At 38.6% G+C, this 19894-nt stretch overlaps 1 protein-coding gene across 1 annotated transcript in view; it reads left to right on the forward strand.

The window, feature by feature from the left end:
* The window catches only part of USP24 (ubiquitin specific peptidase 24), a 106863-nt gene that overhangs the window by 42042 nt on the left and 44927 nt on the right, over positions 1-19894 (forward strand). The window contains exons 13-36 of the mRNA XM_054036574.1: positions 1318-1425; positions 1904-1999; positions 2097-2258; positions 3338-3445; positions 4037-4186; positions 4851-4982; positions 5915-6026; positions 6289-6365; positions 7481-7621; positions 7785-7838; positions 8357-8472; positions 9873-9939; positions 10140-10250; positions 10651-10749; positions 10831-11001; positions 12048-12133; positions 12294-12387; positions 12686-12841; positions 15935-16032; positions 16808-16903; positions 17071-17299; positions 17976-18135; positions 18382-18537; positions 19747-19817. Coding sequence (XP_053892549.1) covers positions 1318-1425; positions 1904-1999; positions 2097-2258; positions 3338-3445; positions 4037-4186; positions 4851-4982; positions 5915-6026; positions 6289-6365; positions 7481-7621; positions 7785-7838; positions 8357-8472; positions 9873-9939; positions 10140-10250; positions 10651-10749; positions 10831-11001; positions 12048-12133; positions 12294-12387; positions 12686-12841; positions 15935-16032; positions 16808-16903; positions 17071-17299; positions 17976-18135; positions 18382-18537; positions 19747-19817 — 2850 coding nt within the window. The remainder of the gene's footprint in view (positions 1-1317; positions 1426-1903; positions 2000-2096; positions 2259-3337; positions 3446-4036; positions 4187-4850; positions 4983-5914; positions 6027-6288; positions 6366-7480; positions 7622-7784; positions 7839-8356; positions 8473-9872; positions 9940-10139; positions 10251-10650; positions 10750-10830; positions 11002-12047; positions 12134-12293; positions 12388-12685; positions 12842-15934; positions 16033-16807; positions 16904-17070; positions 17300-17975; positions 18136-18381; positions 18538-19746; positions 19818-19894) is intronic.

The following is a 19894-nucleotide window of genomic DNA, read 5'->3' on the forward strand; positions in this document are numbered from 1 at the left end:
TTCTGGCGGGTCCCAACTGAGAGTGCCAATTCAGGAGAAATTGCTTAAAACAGGGTTAATTACAGCCCAAGGCTGGGTTTTTCCACCTCTAAAGCAAACCAAACCAGCCAAAGAGGACTTTGGTCTCACCCCACTGGCTAACCAAAAGTCACACAAGCAATTCCCTTAGACACTCCAGTTTCCCAGTATCCCCACCAGTGCCACCATTGCAGTCAGTGGAAGTGCTTCAGCTGCAACGCCCCCATTGTAAATGGGACTGAGCAGTTGGCAAGATATTTTCTGAGAGAACCCTTGATTCTGGATTTTACTACTTCCACTCCTGTATCCCCCAGAGCCTGGATCTGGTAACTTTCTGGTCACTGTGCAAAGCCCACTTCACCTGTCAAGCAGTCACTGGGTTGTATAGATTGATGACTGGGGTGGGAGACATGTTTATGGAAAGCTGCTTATTTATATTGCTGGTGAGAGTTTGAAGGCTATGTGAGATTCAAGGATTGTGATAATTTTCCTCATGAGGGAATCCGTGGTTTCAGTGAGGCTTCCTAGAGGTGCAGGAATCGGGGCCTAAATGTTCATAAACAGAAAAAACATTTCTATATATGCACATAGCTTCCATGAATAGCTTTGGAAAATGGATGTATGTATGGAGAAGAGAGGAGAGATCTGTCATTGCTGTGTGCAGTGGTGCCAGACAACTGCAGATAGCAGCAATACCTTCCTGTTTAAATGTTAAAGTATTTCCATATGTAATTTTAGACTGAACATCTTGACAAGCAGTAAACTGACAGCTGTACATTCAGCAGATTGATGGATATTGTGGTTCCTCGTTCTACTTCTATGGGTTCCACCATCCCACCTTAATTGACGCAATCAAAAGTCTGTAATGGTGGCCACTAGGATGTGGAAATCCTGCAAACACCTGTGTTGGCACATCTTTTCCTATTTCTTAAAATGGTTAAACACTGAAATAGAAAATACTTCTGAAAGAGTGAGCAGTTAATTTAAGGTCAGTTACTCCTGCCCTACAGTATCTGCCCAGAATATTTTCAATTTACATAGCACTTCTCACAAATATAAACTGTTTCTTTTTGGACAGTATTTCAACCACCTTTGGGGGTTTGGTAGATTGAGAGTACTATCCTGTCTTGTTCTAGAATGATTATCTAAATGATTCTCTTTCCATGAGATGTGGCAATACTCATTTATATCCATTGTTGCTCAGACATCTGAAGGATTTTACACGATGTGTACAGTCTTGTTTTTCTCCTCCTTGCAAAGAACTAGTTGTTGTCTCTCATTTCCTCCCCTCTTATTTAGTCAGGACAATCATCCACTGTGATTGAAAACATACATACTATTATTGCTGCAGCTGCTGTGAAATTCAGCTCCGATCAACTTAATCATCTGTTTGTTCTTATTCAGAAGGTAAATCTTTATCTGAATTTAAATTTCTTACTAAAACAGGGAATGTTGATATGTTTGAGCATCTAGTCTACAAATAACATTTCTAAATACATTTTTTTGGAAACCTACAATATGACTTTGAGAAGATTAAAATATTTATTTTAAGTAACTAGACTCCCATTGTGCTATCGATTTAATCTTTTAACTCGGGTTTTAACCATGTTATGTGTTCTTACGGCTAAAGTATGTTCAGGAAAAGATTTCATTATTGCCTCTAGCCACTCGTGATAATTTTTTGGCAGTGTTTGGTGAATTAGATCTAACAAAACTGAGTTCACATCTAATCAAGCTGGCAGTGGCACATGTTGAAACTGTGTCCCTTTATTAATTGGTGATATCGCAGTAAAATAGATCAGAGATGGAATCAATTAATTTGAAACTTTGCATTTTTATTACATATTTGCCGCTGTAATAGTAATTCTATGTCTTTGTCCTGCAGAGCTGGGAGACTGAGAGTGACAGAGTGCGACAAAAACTGTTGAGCCTGATAGGACGCATTGGTCGGGAAGCACGCATTGAGACAACCACCGGAAAGGCATGAGAAATAAAATCCTCCATTGTTAAGATAAAGAATAGAATTGCATCTCTTTTGTAATTACTAGTGTCCCTGACCATTTATGCTGTTCTTGAAGGTCCTAGAAGTGCTTTGGGAACTGGCTCATCTTCCAACGTTGCCCTGTGGTCTAATTCAGCAGGCCTTGGAGGAACATCTGACAATTCTTAGTGATGCTTATGCAGTGAAGGAAGCAATCAAAAGGAGCTACATCATCAAATGCATAGAAGATATTAAGAGGGTTCGTTTCTCTGTAGAATTACATTTTTTCCCCAAAATGGCATATTCTCTAAAGAGTGGCTTGGGCACTATCGACACTTCTTTCAAATGACATGGAATTGGACACTTGTTGCATCTGTAAGCTTGTACCTTGGGAGAGTCTGAGAGGGGGAGATTTTGTGTGAGCCAACTTGTTTACCGTGAGACTCGTAATAAGTCTCTTGCCTTGTTTTAAACAAATTCGCAGCCCCGGGAGTGATTAGTTTGGGGGAAAACTTGAGTGGACTCAGGGTTAGAATTTTCAGGTGGAATTACTATTAAGGCATGTCAGTGTTGAAACTGTGTCCCTTTAATATAAAATATTCTAGATTTTTCTTTGAAAGAGTAAATCTTGTTTTCTGACTTGTCTAACAGACAAATCTCAAAATACAGATTGGTTTTTAAAACCCAGTAATATCCTTTGTTTAAAGAAACAGGCATGAAAAATATCTTCTGGTATAAGAACCCATTTTGCAGCTGAATTTGCTAAGATGTCTCCGGGGCAGCAGCATGCTGTTGAGGGGAGAAGGCTTTGACCATGTGAAATTCATGGCACATAGCTTAAAGGATTTCCCATGTTATTTACAGATCTGCCCATGTAATAAATGATCTTTCTATAGGCCTGCAAGAATGCACCTGTCCTTATTCCATAGTCCAAAATGTGCCATTATAAAGGAAATGGCTTGTTACTTCGGTTGCCCTCTCCCATGCTAAACTAAACTTAGACTAGCCTTTCTGTTTTTCCAACACCATCCAAGAGTTGGGTTGGTGTTGTTTTGTTGGTTGGTTGGTTTTGGTAGAACAGCTATTCCTTAGGTGCCAAGGTACCTTGCATTCTTGCTTTTTCTCTAAAAATCAGAAATGCAGATCTCAAGCTGTCTGCCCTAGGGGGAATGTTTGTTTGAAATCCAGACTATTCTGTATCTGATGTTCACTTCTCTTTCCTGTTCTTGCTAGAAACTCCTCAAATTTGTTCCAAGGCATCCTTCTGTAACAGTTTTTTTTCTTACTGCTCCCTGTTGCATGTACACATGTAATTATTTTAACTTCTTTTATTACTAGTCATCCCAACATCATAATCCCCAATTTGTTTGGGTGGTACCAGCTTTACGTCAGCTCCATGAAATCACACGTTCGTTTATTAAACAAACGTACCAAAAGCAAGATAAGGTAAGGCACTTGCTAAAATACTTTTGAAAGCAAAGTTACATCCATCAAACTTCAGCTTTTATAACAAATATAACAATTCCTTAATACTCTGTGCTGTCCATTATATGCGGATAAGCTTATCTCTTCTGACATGTCTGAATTGGCTCACGTTATATTTGTGCCATTACTAACTATAAGTGAACCTGATTGACAAATTTAAGGGAACAGGTTGTTTTTTATTTACTTTTGACTGAAGTAATAAAATCAATTATGACCTTTCGAAAATAGACATAAATGGCTCCAATCTGCTACCAACTTGTGCTTTGCATTATGCCATTTTGAGTGGAAAAGTTTGGCTTTGCATTTAGTGCTGTGCAGTGCTACATAGTCGGATGCTGAAAGCAGTTGCCATGTAGGTTGGTTTGTAAATGGATGGGGAAGGATGAAGGTGAACCTTCAGGACTCCTTTGTGACAGTTTTGATAGTGCTGAAACCCCTTCCCCCCCCAGTTTTTTTTTTTTAAATCTAATTCTCATAAAAATGCAAAACCACTAGGTGTGCCTGTTGAGGTGCTTCATTTCTTACACTGTCTTTCTCAATGTTTCTGCCAAGAGCATTATTCAAGACTTGAAGAAAAATTTTGAAATCGTGAAACTGGTGACGGGAAGCCTAATAGCATGTCATCGATTGGCTGCATCTGTAGCAGGTCCTGGTGGACTAGTTGGAACAACATTAGTGGATGGCCGATACACTTACCGGGAGGTACTGAACACTGCTTTCTAATGTTAGTTACTAGAAATTGTTCATCTGACAATGTTATAAATCACCCCAAAAAAAGCCATGGTCAGCTGAAACACAGAAGACTAGACAATGTAAAATATCGGACACTTAATGTACACTGTATCTATATATGCTGCATGTCCTCCCTCCAAAATGACTCTGTTTTCTAATATATTGAGATTTATTACTTACCTATTAAATTAAATGGTGGGGTAGCCTTTCTATACGAAAACCTGTGGCATATTTTAAATGGCTGAATTTGGTGCCGACTACTTAAAACCAAAAAATGCTTTCCTATTCCTATATGGATTCAGATATCCACAGAGCACTTGCAGCACAACGTATTGCACCTTAGATCTCCTTTTTATGCCAGGCGGTGGCTCAGGCTAGTTACTATTATGGGGCTCGAGAGCAACCTGAGTGTTTTCTGAAAAGATGCCTGAAATGAGGTCTTTTGTTTAAAATAGTGAAAATTAGAAAACATAATTGCAGGCCTTGCTCTGTCCACATGGAGTTCCTTGCAGGATTAGTCAGTTTTTGGTTCTTCACACTTCGCAAAATGTATTAAAAAAATAACAATGTTGTATTTCTAATTTTAAGTTCTCTTTTGGAAAGATAACACTCAGTTTTGTTATTCCCTTTTCAGTACTTAGAGGCGCATTTAAAATTTCTGGCATTTTTTCTGCAAGAAGCCACCCTCTATTTGGGTTGGAATCGTGCCAGGGAAATTTGGGAATGTCTTGTGACGGGTCAAGATGTTTGTGAGTTAGATCGAGAGGTAAGAAGCCCAAGAGATCAACATCTGGAGATGGGAAAGGAATTTAATAGCTCATGACTGGAATGCATGTATAGAAAATAAATTGTTTGTAATGTTTCTCGCATTCAGTGTCTTCAAATGCCTTACAAAGCACTAATGCATTACTTCCTGTTAGTGGAAGGACAGTGTAGGCAAATGGAGCAGCCGTTGTGTTTAACTATAAATGGCATACTGTCTTGAACATTAAGACTTGTTTAGTTGAAAGGGAATGTTGATCAGGAGACTAGATGAGGGTTATCTGCTCTTTGAGCTGTAACTTCCGTCTGAACAGCCAGGGATGTCATAAATGAGGAAAGCAACAGAGAGTCCTGTGGCACCTTTAAGACTAACAGATGTATTGGAGCATAAGCTTTCGTGGGTGAATGCCCACTTCGTCGGATGCATGACATCCACGAAAGCTTATGCTCCAATACATCTGTTAGTCTTAAAGGTGCCACAGGACTCTGTTGCTTTTTACAGATCCAGACTAACATGGCTACCCCTCTGATACATAAATGAGGAACCTTTACTTAATGTTTTATGCAATAGACAGCATTAGTAATAATGCCTGGTACCCTAATGCAGCACTGCAGGCTTGTATAATATGTAAGAACCGGAGTCCTGGTGTGGAATCTGAACGTTCTGCTCCAGAAGAAAGTCTACTATTATCTGAGTTATGCTGATACATAGTACATAGTAATGCTGTGTGCAACAGCAGTGCACTTCAGGTGGTTACAGACTGCTGAATGTTTTGACTATCTTGCCTTTTCATAAGTCTTTTATCTAAACTTTTTTATGCACTCATCACTATAGTGTCTGAAGTAATTTGAAAAAGCAATGTTGATTTACTAAAAAAATCTTTTGATCTTCAAAATATGGACCATATATACTTACACTCTTACACTAATTCACAGATGTGCTTTGAGTGGTTTACAAAAGGACAACATGATCTGGAGAGTGATATACAACAACAGCTCTTCAAAGAGAAAATTCTCAAACTGGAGTCGTATGAAATTACTATGAATGGTATGAAAATGTTTTTGTGTCACCAGGTCATAGGAGTAAATATATACCCAAGTACTAGATAGTTGCTTTCTAATAGAACATTAAACTTAATTTCTTAGACCTGTGAAGAGCTTTAAAAACTAACGCAATAAGAGGTCTTTTTTCATGATTCTAAATTTTTAATTGCTATTAAGAGTATCCTTTATTCTTGTGTATTTAATGTCCTTTTTTAATAAAACAGGTATTTATTCTAAATACAATCTTTCATGATTTTTACATACAGGTTTTAGTTTATTTAAGACGTTCTTTGAGAATGTGAACCTATGTGATCATCGACTAAAACGACAAGGAACTCAGTTGGTAAGTGTGGTGCACTTTCATTCCTTTGAACAGTACATGAGATCTGGGGAACAGGTTCTTATTTTAAAAAAAGACAGCCAGCTATTTTATATGGTCATATTTGTACTAAAATACCTCAGGTCCTTTTAGTGTTTTCATTACAAATTCTTGCTTTTCTACCTTGAGAAATTAAGGGTGGGATTTTCATGAATGCTGAAAGTTGATGTAAAAGATTTCAGGTTGGAACACAATAATGTCATGAAACTTGAAAAAACAATCCCAGTTTTCCTTTGCATTGTTAATGAGTAAATGAAGTTCTAGTGTGTGTAACTTGTTTTGCTGACCTCTAAAGAAAAAACCTATTGTATGTTTAGTTATTTGTGTACCTTTTTACAAGAGATATGTTTAGTAAATTTAAATCTTAATATAATTGTAATAAATTTTTAACTTTGATATGATCCTGCACTGCTTTTTAAAATAAAATTATATGGCAAAAAATACATTGCAGTATACATCTGGATCTGCTTAATATCCGGGACTGTTAATTTACCTCAGACTTACTTATGGTGCTCATAGACCTGTTTTGAAGTACATGACCCCAGTATATGCCACTTGATGAGCATTTTAGCCTATGATTTTTGCTATTTTGACTTACCTGTGTGAAATAAATTGTTTTGTGTGATTGTTGAATTTCTAAAATGATCTTTGAATTCTTCATTATTCCATTGCTTGGTTGAACTTTTTCTGCAGAAGTCATTATTTGCCTACATGTAGACAGTGGGTTAGACTTAAAATTTCCACTGATTATGTGGATTTGAGATTATATACATTTAGTTCATATTGTATAAACATTTTTATAGAGTTGACAACATACTGAAAAATACAGCTTCTAAGACTTTAGCCAAAAGTTATTTTCCAGCGTCTGGCGTCTGTGAACAAGGGTCTGGCGAAGTGGGTATTCACACACAAAAGCTTATGCTCCAATACGTCTGTTAGTCTATAAGGTGCCACAGGAGTCTTTGTCGCTTTTTACAGATCCAGATTAACACTGCTACCCCTCTGATTAATGATTATACATGCTTATAACATGTAACAAAGTCAAATTGTATTTTACTAATGTATTTTCTTTTGAACAGAATGTAGAAAAACTGGAGTTAATAGGGATGGATTTTATTTGGAAAATAGCAATGGAATCACCTGATGAAGAAATTGCTAATGAGGCCATTCAGTTGATCATAAATTACAGCTATATTAATCTAAATCCTAGATTGAAAAAGGTAAGTATAGTCCGTTACCAAGAACGGTATTTGACCCGTATGAAGAGGTTTAATACTCGGGAAGTTGTGATATATATTGCAATTAATTAAATTTGGTGTTGACCATTTTATTCTCATGAAATTATTTTTAAAGTGCTAATGTACCTGTCCTTCATACCTTCAGGATTCAGTGTCGCTACACAAGAAATTCATTGCTGATTGTTATACAAGATTAGAGGTAAGTGGCAGACTTAAATTTGTTCATGTTCCTAAAGCCCTTTCTATCTTCAGTATTATTTTACTTGCAGAATTGAAGCAGTGTTACAAAAAACATGCTTTGCAAAAACTAGAGAATGCAATCCTATGCTCTCTCCCAAAATATTGCTAATCTTAAATTGAAGGTTTATAGAGGAGAATTCACAAGCTTCTGCATTTTAGCTGAAGATGTTTGAACTTCAGATCACAGTGCAAACTGTATATTATGTGAAGACTAGAATATTGAATTGTGGTAAAGATGCTTGTTAAATTCTTTTGAACTTGAAAATCAACTTTATTAAGGACTTAAGATTTTTCTCCTCTGTGACACTATTTCTGCAGAGTAAAGGACATAGAAAACCACAGAATGTAGTTAAACTTTGTAACCTTTCCTATTGCCTAACTAGGAAGATCTCCTAATAGTTTTCATATAATTTCATCACTCCAGAATAAGTAATACAGTATAAATGCTGTTTTACATTGGTGCATCTTAAATTCTAGGCAGCCAGTTCAGCACTTGGTGGTCCTACATTAACACATGCTGTTACAAGAGCTACAAAAATGCTTACAGCAACTGCTATGCCTACTGTAGCGACGTCAGTACAGTCTCCCTACAGGTAAGTCTGTGTTTGAGGGTAAACGTAATAAATGTCTAACTCAGCACTCATTCATGTGGGAAGCATTTTGACAATAATGGGCATATGAGGAGAGTAAACACTTCTGTTGAATACAACCTCACGTTTTATATTCCAAATCTTTCTACATCATAAAATCAACTTTTTTTTTCTTCAGGAATACAAGGTAATTGTAGGCTGTGCTTCCTTAGTTTAAATATTGATGCTCTGCTTCATTGCATTTCTGGTAAATCATTGGCACACACAGTCATCAGTGATGGAATATTCAGCTTCTCTTTATAGCCCTTTACATCTCCTCATACAAAACAGGTTGCTCAGTTGTAGTGCTTCCTTTCCCTACTGAGCATACGAAGGCAGGGAGCTGAGAACATTGAAGAACATTAGTAGGGAGAGAACATAGAAGGGAGTGGAATATTTCTGTACAGACTTAACTGATCAGAATCTAGTAATTGCCAAAATGTAAGTTTTGAGTCTTAAGGTAGTCCATCTCAAAGGATCTTGTGGACCAAAATGTCTTAGGTTTTAAATGCCACAACTGTGTGTTTGTAGAGAATGGTCGTTATTTTCACTATCCATCTCCTTCTCTGAACAGAAGTGTACTATTGGGCACTATGCCAAGGTTTGCTTACAAACAACCTTTAGGTGTTTGCATTAATGGCCACAAACAAGAACAGCAGCTCTCTGTATGTGAACTAAGCCCTTGCGTTTAGAAGGGGGAGTGGTTACTCTCCACTGTGTAGCAAGTTCTGTTCTTAAATGGAACTATTTTTTTGAAGAAGCATAAACAAGTCAACATCATGGACTAATATTTGCAAACCTAACTTTGTGTCTCTTCCTTTTTAGTGGAATAAGTTTTCTTGTAATATTTGTAATATTTCTGTCTCTAGATGTAAGTTTACAGCCACTCGGACAGTCGCTTTTCATATTTACATTAAAATGTATTTGATTTCAGAAGAGATTTTTTTTTAAACAATCTTAATATAAAGAATGAGACTGAAAGTCTAAATGCTGAAGTCCTATAAACTACAAAGATTATTGCTGCTTAAGAGCCATCAGATTTATGGAGTGGGAGATACTGGGGGAGGTGGTTTGACTGTCATCCTTGAGGGGACTGATGTATTGTGTGTTAGTACCTGGGCACAGGGGTGGACCCTTTAGACATGCACAATGTATGTACCCAGACCAAGTATGGCACAGGAAGTGCAAGTCAGGACTTGCACTCTGCTTTGCCAATGTGCCTCAATCTAGCTACGCCACCTCAAAGACTGAGAATTGTATTTAGTCTCTACTAAATTCAGTCCTTGCCTTCGGCTGTTGTCTTTTTGTGATTGAACTGAAACCACTCACCTTATACTTTTTAAAATTTTGTATACAATCTTTAGGTCAACTAAACTTGTCATAATTGAGAGACTGCTACTTCTGGCAGAACGCTATGTGATAACTATAGAGGTAAGAGATTTTCTTGTTACTTAACATTCATGTCCTTTCTCATAACTAGACAAAAATTTAGATGCCAACTCAATATTTTTAACAATACCATGAGTTGTTCAGGCCCATGTACCGGAGAATCAGTTACTGCTAATACTGTGAAAATGTTTTTGTTCTTCCAGAATTGTTTATACTGATCTTTTTTTCCTTTCTTTCTGTAGGACCTTTACTCTGTTCCTCGAACTATCCTACCTCATGGTGCTTCTTTCCACGGTCATCTTTTAACACTTAATGTTACATACGAGTCTACCAAAGATACCTTCACTGTAGAGGTATGTTTATCCAAGTTACACATGTCATGCCATATTGACCTTATTTATTTGTGAAAACATAGTATTCACTAACCGCGTCCTGTTGCAGGGATGACTTGAAGCACAAGCTAGAGAAGTGTAATGGGCACAACTAGCTTGAAAACCACATTTTTCTAAAAGCTTTGTGTATGCACCTAAAATTAGAATAACGGGAAGGCTTGTGGAAAGAAAATATTTTCTTGCAGTACTTGGTATAGTCTCTTTCACTCTTCCCCTGTATAGTTAGTCTTCCTGGCTGAAAAGACCTTTATTAATATTAATAGAGGAGCTGAAAAACCCTTAATGTTAACAGAACACTTAAAAAAAATCAGGCCCTACTATTTAAACAGCTTCCATCAAACGATCTCATTTTATTTTACAGGCTCATAGCAATGAAACTGTAGGAAGCGTCAGGTGGAAAATAGCAAAGCTGCTGAATTCTCCTGTGGATAATATACAGATATTTGCAAATGAAAGTCTGGTATGTGAATTAGTTACCTTTTATCTTGTAAGTTTGAATCTTTCCTTTCACCAGAACTAAGCGTTAAATACTTTGTTGCAGCTAACGGTAAATAAAGATCAGAAGCTACTCCACCAACTGGGTTTCTCTGAAGAACATGTACTTACAGTAAAAACATCAGGAAGTGGAACCCCCTCGGGGAGCTCTGTCGATTCCTCAACCAGCTCCAGCAACAGTAGTGGTGTCTTTAGTTCATCTTATGTGATGGAACAGGTACAGTATAGTAGTCTGAAATCTGCTTTTACAGTGCACCCTTTCACAAGCACGTCACAATTGGGGTTAAGTGGCAGTGTAAGATAATGCTGTAGTCCTTCACTTCCAGATTTGGTTTCAAATTCTGCTAAATATCAGAATTAAAAATGAGTGAATTTGGTTTGCATTTGTTTGTATTACAAATTCAACACCCAATGCAAGACTCATCTCAGGTGATTTAGGATTGGAATACAGGTGGTATTACAGGACTACAGGTCAGGGTGGCTTATGTTTTGACAGACCCAGTGAATGAAATAATTGGGGCATTTTCAGTCTGTGAAATCCTTTGGCAGAGCTATATGGAAAAGTTTGTGCAGTGGCTATATACTATGTGGGTGCATCATGCTTTTCTCAGACCAGGACTTAAGTAACTATTAATTCTGAGCATTAAATACACACATTTAAAAAAAAGAAAAACCACTGAGACTGTAGCAAAACTTTTTTTTAATGGTGGCTTTGATTTCAAACAAGTAATTAAAAAAGCATCACCTTTTGTAATCCAACTCAAATGAAATGGATTTAAAAGCTACATTCAGCGATAAACAGCTGATAGTACACTGTTTGCTATGTATTGATCACCTCTGCAGTGTCTTCTGTTAAACTTTAATTTTAAAAAATTAAGATTTGCATTTGACTTTAAGATCATCCGGTGATTTGTGGGCAATTAATTGTAATACCAAGTGAGATTTTTTTTTTTTTGAACCAGTGAAGCTCAAGTGTGTTAAATTAAAAATTTGGGAGTAGGTCAAGCTAACTGTACCACTCTGCTTTCTAATTCACAATTAATAGTTGGCCTAGAGAGCATCTTTTGTCTGATGTAGATGTAACGCTGCACAGTGACATGCAGATATAAGAGATACATAAAGGGTGGGTTATTGCAATTCAAATTGTGTCTTGGGCTAAACAGTAGCTTGAGACATCTCTGGGTCATTTGCTTCAACAGAGAATCCCACAAAATAGCTTAAAGGGGGAAAAAAAACCTTTGTAATTGTCTGTTTAATCCTCAGGAGAAATCCCTCCCTGGAGTAGTGATGGCTCTCGTGTGTAATGTTTTTGACATGCTTTACCAGCTTGCTAACCTAGAGGAGCCAAGGTAAACAAGCTAAATAGTTATTAAACATTGGAGAAATACTGTGACTGAAAGTCCAAATAACGACATAATTAAAAATTGTTACCAATGTATGTGGACTCTTGTCCAATATGAAGCTGAGTGAATCCTATCTTGGGTGGAATAATTGCTTTGAACTTTCCAGGATAACTTTACGTGTACGGAAGCTTCTGCTGTTGATTCCTACTGACCCAGCTATTCAGGAAGCACTTGATCAGCTAGATTCCCTAGGAAGAAAGGTATGGATTTAAACCCATATTAAATTCTTGTCTCTGTAGGGCTGAAAAGAGGCATTTAACATTGGGTTTTTGTAATACTGTGGTGGGTGTTCATTTGTGAAGTTTTCAAGTTATGTAAAACTTTTTAGTGAGAAGGCAGAATAATATTGTCTCAAGGTTTTTAATGCTTTGTTTCTAGGTGGCTGGGAGGGTGGAGGGGAGTTGTTACTGGGACTATACAAGATGCAGTTCCAAGGCTTACTTCTCCTTAAGTGATATTCTAAAAGTGCAGTTTTAGATCTGTGCTTATTCCTCTTAGAAAACACTGCTGTCAGAATCAAGTTCTCAGTCTTCAAAATCACCATCCTTGTCTTCAAAGCATCAACACCAGCCCAGTGCTAGTTCGATACTGGAAAGTCTCTTTAGATCTTTTGCTCCTGGCATGTCCACCTTTAGAGTGCTCTACAATTTAGAGGTAAGAAACCCTTTTCTCAACATGCTCCTCAGTTTTCTAACATTGCAATTAAAGCAATGGATACAGTTTGTGAAGTCCTGCAAAAAATATTGTCAACTGCTAGAAATATCAGGTGAACTGATTAATCTGTTACACAAAACAAGTGATTTGGAGCATGAAATATGAAGCTTCTCCTTAAGGTTTCATTACGAACCCAGGCCCCTCTCATCATTGTAATTGTAAGATGGCTTTTAAATGCGTTAGTAAGCAGTACAGACAATTTTGTAATTTATCTGTATGTTTCTCTCTGCCATCATAGAAGACCTTAGCTATTGGTTTAAATCTTTGCCTGGATCTGCAGAGGTTCTAAACGCATGCATCTCTATTAAAAATGAATGGGAGCCAAGGGTGCTCAACATCTCTGAAAATCAAGCCAAATGTAATTTGGATTGTTTGGATTACAAAATAAGCTCTCCTTTAAAATGAGCCACCGTCAGATGTCACTGAAGATGTGAAGGGGGCTGACAAAGCAAAACATTAACTGCTTTTTAAGAAGAAATATGCCGAGGCCCACTATAGGGCCCCAGAGGGGCCTTTTTAGGAGATGCAATTAGTGTGGTGTACTGTACTTCTGAATCTCCAAATAGACAGGGATATTACTCTAATGGATACAAGTTCAACTGCAGGAAAAGGGCTGAATATATTACTCACTTTCTCAGTCTCTCCTGTTGAAGCTGTTTGTGTCTCTGTTCCAATGACTATTTATACAAATGTTGGATGCAGTGGTGTTGTAGCTGTGTTGATCCCAGGATATTAGAGACAAGGTGGGTGAGAAGTTGGTCCAATAAAAAATATAACCTCCATCACCTTGTCTCTCTATTTACACAAAGTGGGAGTGAAAATGACCCAACTTCAAATCCCTGCTCCAGTGAACCCAGTCTCCCGCGTCCCAGGAGAAAGCCCTAACCACTGAGCTAAAACGTGAAGGGAGACCCCACCAATGTCATCACTTTTTGACTGAAACTATTTGGTGAATGTGTGTCAAATTTGCAAATAGTTACGCTGAGGGGAAAAAATGTGCAGCTCTAGGGTTGATTTAATCAGGGCACTGAGATGTAGGGCAGATCCAGGACTTCTTCCTGGGGATGACCGTTAACTGGTCTGAAATGCTTCAGTGAGGAAAGTTTGGTGGGGAGTTGCCAGGCCTTTGTGGGCTGACAAGACCAGAAGATGTGTGAACATCTGGAACAGGGAAGGACGTTAATCATCCCCAAAAAATCTTATTTGGTATGGGAGTTATTCAGGGCAATGGGGTAGGCCTCTCCAACAAGGGAGTGGATATATTTTAGCAGATTTAGGTAAGAAATTGTTAATCTGGGAACCCAGGTGGAAGTAAAGGGGAAGGCAGCTAAGCGAACTGCTGTTAGCTCTTTGTGGCTAATGTCCAGTGCATGTACTTGTTCCACACAAGTCCAGTTCCCTGATAAACTGGGATTGGAAGTGGACTAAGGGGAAAGCATCCCCTAAAGTTGAGGGATGGGATGGGAATCCTAATGTCTGATACAGTGAGAAGACCGCCTCCTTTCTCCAGCCCCTTCACCTTTGTACAACGGGAGGGCAGTGAGTTCCCAGGAACAGGCTGGGGACCAGCTGGAGGGGTGGGGTCCTGACAGCAGCCCTCCACCAAATTCAGATGACTAGGGATGAATCATGACCTGCACAGTATGAACTATTGTTGGATAATTCCCAGAGCAGTTAAGTTAAACTTGCGGCCTAATTAATCCACATCCTTTGTATATCTTATCTTTCTTTCCACATGTTCAGAACAATGTGTCAAATGCTATCATAGATGACTCTACAATTCCATTACAGACCCATCTAGATTAACATGTACAGGTTTGGGGTCCCATTGCCAGCCACTGTTGTCAGCAGCAGGTTAATTTCCTAGTATATTTGGGGCATAAGAATCCCCCTCACTCCAAACCCTTCCCGGATGCAACGGACAGAGGCATATGCTCATCTCTCATCCCTGGTGTCTGCAAAGCCTTCTGTAGGAGTTTTTGTAATAGCCATTTACCTTCATATATCTGTTACCAGTACTGCAGTTCTCCATCTTTTGCATAGCACATCCCATGTTCTAATAAAAAGTTTCAGGCTCCTCCTCTTCCAATGAGCCATGAAGAAAGGTAGAGTGGTCGTAACCCCCCCAAAACCTGTTTGCAATTCCCAAATTGAGAGAGCAGTCTGCAGTGTCACGGTACAGATGCCCTCCTGGTGAGAGGATTCTGTTTTGCAGTGGGACTAGTATCCCAAAATGATTTTTTCACTTCAGAGCAAATAAGTAAGAAAATACTTATTTCCTAGCAGTGAGGCTAATGAGGAAGCAAATCTAACTAAATATTCCTTAGGTCCGATAATTACATGGATTATATTAGCGGATTTGTTCCTGAAGTTCAGTCAAGTATAATGGAAAATATTTTCTCTTAACAAGCCAGAATTATTTTTAATCCCTCATATTTGTTAGTCTGCTAAAGCTATTAAACACAAGTCCATTGTGGTCACTTTTCTGACCATCATTGCACTTTGACACTCACTGCTGAGAAGGGTAACTTCTTGCCAATGAGAGGAGCAGTATAATAAAGATGACATTCCTAAAAGCCATAAAATTTCTTGGATCCTCTTAATTTTTTTCACACCTCAAAATAAAAGTAGAAATGTAAAACCAAAACCTTATCCCTCGGAGCTCTTATTCAATAGTTATTATTTCCATGGAATAACAACATCTTAACTGGGTTAGAATTGTAACCCTCCAGAGCTCCTCTTAAGCCTGAAGAAGTAGTTCACATGCGAGTCCAGACTCTTCCCTTCTTACTATGTGAGCCATTTATGATTATATCAGTCACTTGTCAGAGAATAAAAACAGAAGGCAATGTTTTAAAATATTGTTTGGCTCTTTATGGGTCAGATTGTTGCAAGGCTGTATCTTTGAATTACTGAGAGTGGGAAATGCTCAGTCTTAGGGTGAGACTGCCTAGGATATTGGATGCCACTTCAGAGGTGCTATAGTTTTTGTGTATACTAGTTACGAAACACTTACACTTGCATGCATTTCAGGTACTGAGCTCCAAGCTGATGCCAACGGCAGATGATGAAATGGCAAGAAATTGTGCCAAATCTTTCTGTGAAAACTTTCTGAGAGCAGGAGGCTTGAGGTTAGGCCTTAGACATTTATTTTTTTCCATAACACTAACTTTCTTATCCGTGATAACTGTATAGTTTCTGTAATAGGCTCTAACACGCTGCTTATAGTATAGCATACTTGCATAGGTGTTCAGTTTTTATCATCTAGCGGTATGAAAACTAAAATGGATTGGGTCCTGTGAATAAGGAACTACCTGTAGATTTACTTACTTTCACTAGTAATGTCTGAACAGCCCCTCTGTATCTATAGTGTGTAGTGTATAATGTACATAGCATTAAAGTCTGAATCAAAGCTAATTCATTCGCATTCTTTTTTCTATTGCTGTAGTCAGTATTTGGGTGCTAAATAAGTGGTCTCACTTCAATTCAAGAATACAGATGTGCGTATTACACAACCTCTCCAGCTGACACTAGTTGGCATTTTTAGCAGTGTTAAAATGGACCAAGAATTGGTCAGTGCAATTGATCTTTCCATTCTTATCCATAAAATTGGTCCCTCCTGGTGAGAGTGGAGGCACAGTGAGCATTTGGAAAAACTTGCAGAGCTGCTGCCTCTGCTGTACTTATCAAGTGATACTACTTTGCTCTTACAGTAGTTTTCCCCTATAGCTCTCAAAGCCCTTTGTAATGGGGGGAAAATAGGGATCTCGGTCTCAAGAGGTATCAGTCAGGTACTTCTGTCAGCACTAAGTCGCTAAGAGGGTGGTGGGGGGAAATACCCGAAACTCGTTACCAACAGTCTCCTTTTTTACACCATCTTATAAAATAGTCTCTCTTATTTTTAAGTTTGGTGGTGAATGTGATGCAGAGAGACTCCATCCCATCAGAAGTGGACTATGAAACAAGACAGGGAGTCTATTCCATCTGTCTGCAACTTGCAAGGTATGAGATTGCCTTTCCTTGTATATAAGGCCACTAGTAATGCTACTTGAATTTTTTTTAGCAGTTGGCCTGTTATCTCGATATGTAACAGTGATTCGAGTTCTATACTAAGACTCTGATCACCCAATATTCAAAAATGAACCTGACTCTTTTCTTTGTGTGTTTAGGTTCTTACTTGTTGGCCAAACACTTCCTTCCTTACTAGATGAAGATATCCTCAAAGATGGGGTAGAAGCGCTGTCCTCACGCCCATTCCGTAATGTGAGCCGGCAGGCTAGCAGGCAGATGTCCATTTGTGGAACACCTGAGAAGTCATCCTACCGACAGTTGTCAGTTTCTGACAGGTCCTCCATTAGGGTTGAAGAGATTATACCTGCAGCACGGGTTGCAATACAAGTAAGAGAAGGTTTGACAGTCTTGAAGATATAGCAGTGTGCTGTAGAGTGAAAGGTGAAACTTGCTCTTAGTTTCTGGAGTTTAACATAAGTAGTGCTGTGAAACTGGTTCTCCATGCACAGGTCTCATCTCAAAGCTTAGGAGACAATCCAGGTCCTTTCCCCCCTCCCCCAAATCTCACCCTGACTTTTATTTTTAACTACAACGTGTCTCTGAAAGATTCAGAATTTCCTAGTGATTAATCTGTTGGGAGAGGCCACGTACTAAAACACACTGCTATAAAAGGAATAACTTGACCCATTTTCCTATTGTCAGATTGAAAGAAATTGCATGGGCTGTGATCTATAGCTAGCACAATGTGCTAACATGTATAGGACCTCAATTTAAGATTCAGTTGGTGCTTTCCTACCAGGATGAAGTTAGCATGTTTAGCTCCAGATGGAAGGAGGGGAGTCTTTCTGTAGTGACTCTTCTTTCTGTTTCAAAGACAGTGCTGGCTGGCTTTCAATAAGCCATATTAACCACTGTTTCATATAAGCAAAACGTCCTTGTGTCATGGCACCGATAACGAGCAAGGACCAAAACTGAATGGAAAGACCTTGTGGTTCCTCCTTTCCTCGTGGTAAAGGAGACTATTGGGTGTGGCAAAAGTAACCACTTTTTCCTGTTCCTTCAGACAATGGAGATAAATGATTTCACGTCTACGGTGGCTTGCTTCATGCGACTTTCTTGGGCTGCTGCTGCAGGACGACTTGACCTAGTGGGGAGCAGTCAACCGATAAAAGAAAGTAACACTTTATTTCCTGCTGGGATTCGAAACAGACTTAGCAGCTCAGGTATGTCACTCATAGTTGAGACTGCATCATTTAGTCTAAACAAAATACACAACTGGAGTAAGTTGAGTGTAAGACTTCTGGAGTTCTTAGAAGATGAACTCCTTCTAAATTGCTACTTAAATCTACTGTACTTGCTGTATTCTTACAAGTACTTTAAAAAAGTACTTTTTAGAAGAGAAACGTTGATCAGAAAAGCTTTAAAAACCACAACTGATTATTACATTTGTCGTTTCTAATCTAATGCAGGAAGCAATTGTAGCTCAGGAAGTGAAGGAGAGCCAACAGCACTCCACGCCGGAATCTGTGTGAGACAGCAGTCTGTATCCACCAAAGATGCTCTGATTGCTGGAGAGGCCTTGTCTCTACTTGTTACGTGCCTACAGTTACGCAGTCAGCAGTTGGGTATGGAGTAGACTCTTATTAATTCAGTATAATTTAATTTCAGTATAATGTAATTAGTGGGGAGTCAGGTTTTGAAGATGAATTTATACATTTTGTGCTTTCCTCCTTACTGAATTTTGCTCTTATTGAAGCATCTCAATTTGCAAATACAACTTAATTACATTATGTAACTTCACTATAGAACTAGTGCTTTGGGGATGATAAACAATATTCTTTCAGTATTTCTTTGAGGGGCATCTATGATGAGAGCAAATGAAACTGAAATGTTGGGATCGTATACTTTATTAATCAATTACCACAAGTGTTTTGCTGGTGTAGACGTGCTGCATTACTTATTGGCTATTATTATTTTCTTTGTTAATTTTTTATTGCAGGTTAACGTTTTTTACACTGAAATCTCCCGCAGGATTCATTTCTGAAATAAACTGCAGCAGTGCAAGAAACATAGTTTACAGGGGTGCAGGGGTTATGTTTCCTAGGCTTTGATTCAGCAAGATACTTGTATTAGTGGAATTGCTTATGTGCTCAGGTACCTTGCTGAATCATGGCTTTAATGAACTGTGTGTTTTGGGCAAGTTTACTTAGGCCTGGTCCCCACTAAGTCCCTACTTTGGACTAAGGTACGCAAATTCAGCTACGTTAATAACGTAGCTGAATTCGAAGTACCTTAGTCCGAACTTACCGTGGTCCAGACGCGGCAGGAAGGCTCCCCCGTCGATGCCGCGTACTCCTCTCGGCGAGCTGGAGTACCGGCGCCGACTGCGAGCACTTCCGGGATCGATCCCAGAACATCGATTGCGTGCCGCCGGACCCTCCGGTAAGTGAAGACAAGGCTTTAATGTTAGCATCAAAATGGTTACAGCTTTGCTTTGAAGTAATCGCTTCTGCTGATGTTACTGTTTGTCTAGCTATAAATTCAACCACAGGGCTAGTAAATCACTTCACTAGCACTTGTGCCTTCACATACAGAGAGTCTGAAACCTTTACTGGGGAGAAAAGGGGAATTGTCATATTTATATTAAAAATCCACAATCTATGGAAGGGGAGAAATCAAGGTGTAAGAAGATTTTTCCATACCCACATATCTCTCATCCTTGGTATTGGCGAGATGCATTTTTGTTCTAGTGATACTTTATTAATTATTTGTTTATATTTTTAACAAGTTTCGTTGGCAAAAAAACACTGACTGGGATTGTTTCATTTTTTTAGGATCTTTCTACAGCTTGCCTTGTGTTGCTGACTTCATCATTGACATTCTACTTGGATCACCAAGTCCTGACGTGAGTGGCTGTAATTAAGATTTCTAAGTCATTCACTGAGGGTCCCACTGAAATATAACATCTTGTTTACATTACTG

This window comes from Malaclemys terrapin, chromosome 8 (assembly GCF_027887155.1).
Source record: "Malaclemys terrapin pileata isolate rMalTer1 chromosome 8, rMalTer1.hap1, whole genome shotgun sequence".
Lineage (NCBI taxonomy): Eukaryota > Metazoa > Chordata > Testudines > Emydidae > Malaclemys > Malaclemys terrapin.